Genomic DNA, 1465 nt, shown 5'->3' on the forward strand with positions numbered 1-1465 from the left:
TGGAGCTCAGCAGGGGGAGAAAGGAGCGAGCTGCTCTGCCAGGCACTGCCTGTGCAGCAGCTGGTGCGTGACTGGCAGATATTGGCCGTCTGGGCTTTTCATCCGGCACCTTTCATTCACGGGATTTAAAAGAATGAAAAGAGCTCTCTGAGAGAAAGCAGCTAGGGCAGCTGGCGCACAAGAAAAGCAGCTTTCTATCCAGAGAGGAGGATGCTGAATGCACGTTCCCTCCACGCCAGCTACAGGCGCCTTTCCCATGCTCCGTCCAAGCCTTCTCCTGTTACAGCACCATGAGGACTGGCTGGCAGGTGGGGGGCTGAGGGTGGAGGGGGGAGCCAGGGCTTGGGGCTGGGCCTACACTCGCAGAGCCAGAGAAAACCCTGAGCTAGCCAAGGGCTATTTAGTGCTGATGTCTCCTCTCCGGGGCTCAGCTGAACCTTCCAACCATGTGAAACCCTCCCCATCGAGGGGGGTGAGGAGACAGTCCCATAGTGCAAGCTTGTCTCTGTGAGAACGCCAGCCTGGGAAGCAGTGTGGAATCCTCCCCTCCCAGAACCACTGGGGTCCCACCCCTCAGGGGACACCAACAGCTTGCCCCAGATGCTCACTACAGCCACGCCTTTCTGCTTACTTAGGAAAGACATCTGCAGGGTCTTGCTCCAGCTCTGGTTTGAGTCCCTCTTTTCTCCATTTATGGTCCTTCAAAGCTTCCTTATACACAGGCTATCTTTCTTCTGCACTGAGACCTCAATTAGTGTCCCAGGCCCTGCCCAGCTTCACCCTAGTTGCTTTTTTTAAGAGACTTTTGCACTGAGGTGCAAAACGCATAGCTGTCAACATCACTGTAACTACAGAGCGGTCAGAGGGAACATACACACTCCCATCAGCAGGTGATGGGCTTTGGCTGTTGCTCCAGAAGGCAGGGCCTGGCACCCTGCAGCAACATGACACTGGCTGAGCAAGCACAGCACCCAGCACCTTGGGGAAGGCGGTCTGTGATGGGACACCATGTCCACGCACGGCTGTGTGGCACGTTGTGTCCCACAACACACACTCAGCTGAGCTATCTTATCTATCCTGGCAGCCTTAAAGGCCTGTGGGTGTAGAAGGTGTCACCAGTTCCTCTTCTCTTGTCACAGCCTCACTAGGTGACATGGGTGTGAGGCAGGACACACAGGAGCCAGGGCTCAAAGGCAGCAGCCAGGGGTGGGGCAGGAAGCCTTTGCCTTCCCAGCAAGAAGATGCCCCGAGGGAGAAGGCCTATGTGCAGGAGTTCTGGCTACACTTTGGTGCTCCCTTTTCCCCACCCTCCGCCACACGCTACCTGAGGTATCAGGTTCTTGTGGATCCTCTTCAGCTTGGCGCGCTTCCTCCCATTCTTCGTAACGATTGTCTCCTCGTAGAACTCGTGGGCGAGATCCCCATCTTCATCATAATACATGGAGCTGCCGAGAGCAGAGGGGAG

The 1465-nt window shown here is 56.1% G+C and overlaps 1 protein-coding gene across 1 annotated transcript in view; it reads right to left on the reverse strand.

Moving 5' to 3' along the window:
- Positions 1 to 1453, reverse strand: part of TUSC2 (tumor suppressor candidate 2) — a gene marked incomplete at its 5' end in the record, with an annotated part of 1745 nt that extends 292 nt beyond the window's left edge. The window contains one exon of the mRNA XM_009876119.1: positions 1325 to 1453. Within this exon, the coding sequence (XP_009874421.1) occupies positions 1325 to 1453 (129 nt within the window). The remainder of the gene's footprint in view (positions 1 to 1324) is intronic.
- Between the last annotated feature and the right edge of the window lie 12 nt (positions 1454 to 1465).

Source organism: Apaloderma vittatum, unplaced genomic scaffold (assembly GCF_000703405.1).
Source record: "Apaloderma vittatum isolate BGI_N311 unplaced genomic scaffold, ASM70340v1 scaffold33059, whole genome shotgun sequence".
Classification (NCBI taxonomy): Eukaryota; Metazoa; Chordata; class Aves; order Trogoniformes; family Trogonidae; genus Apaloderma; species Apaloderma vittatum.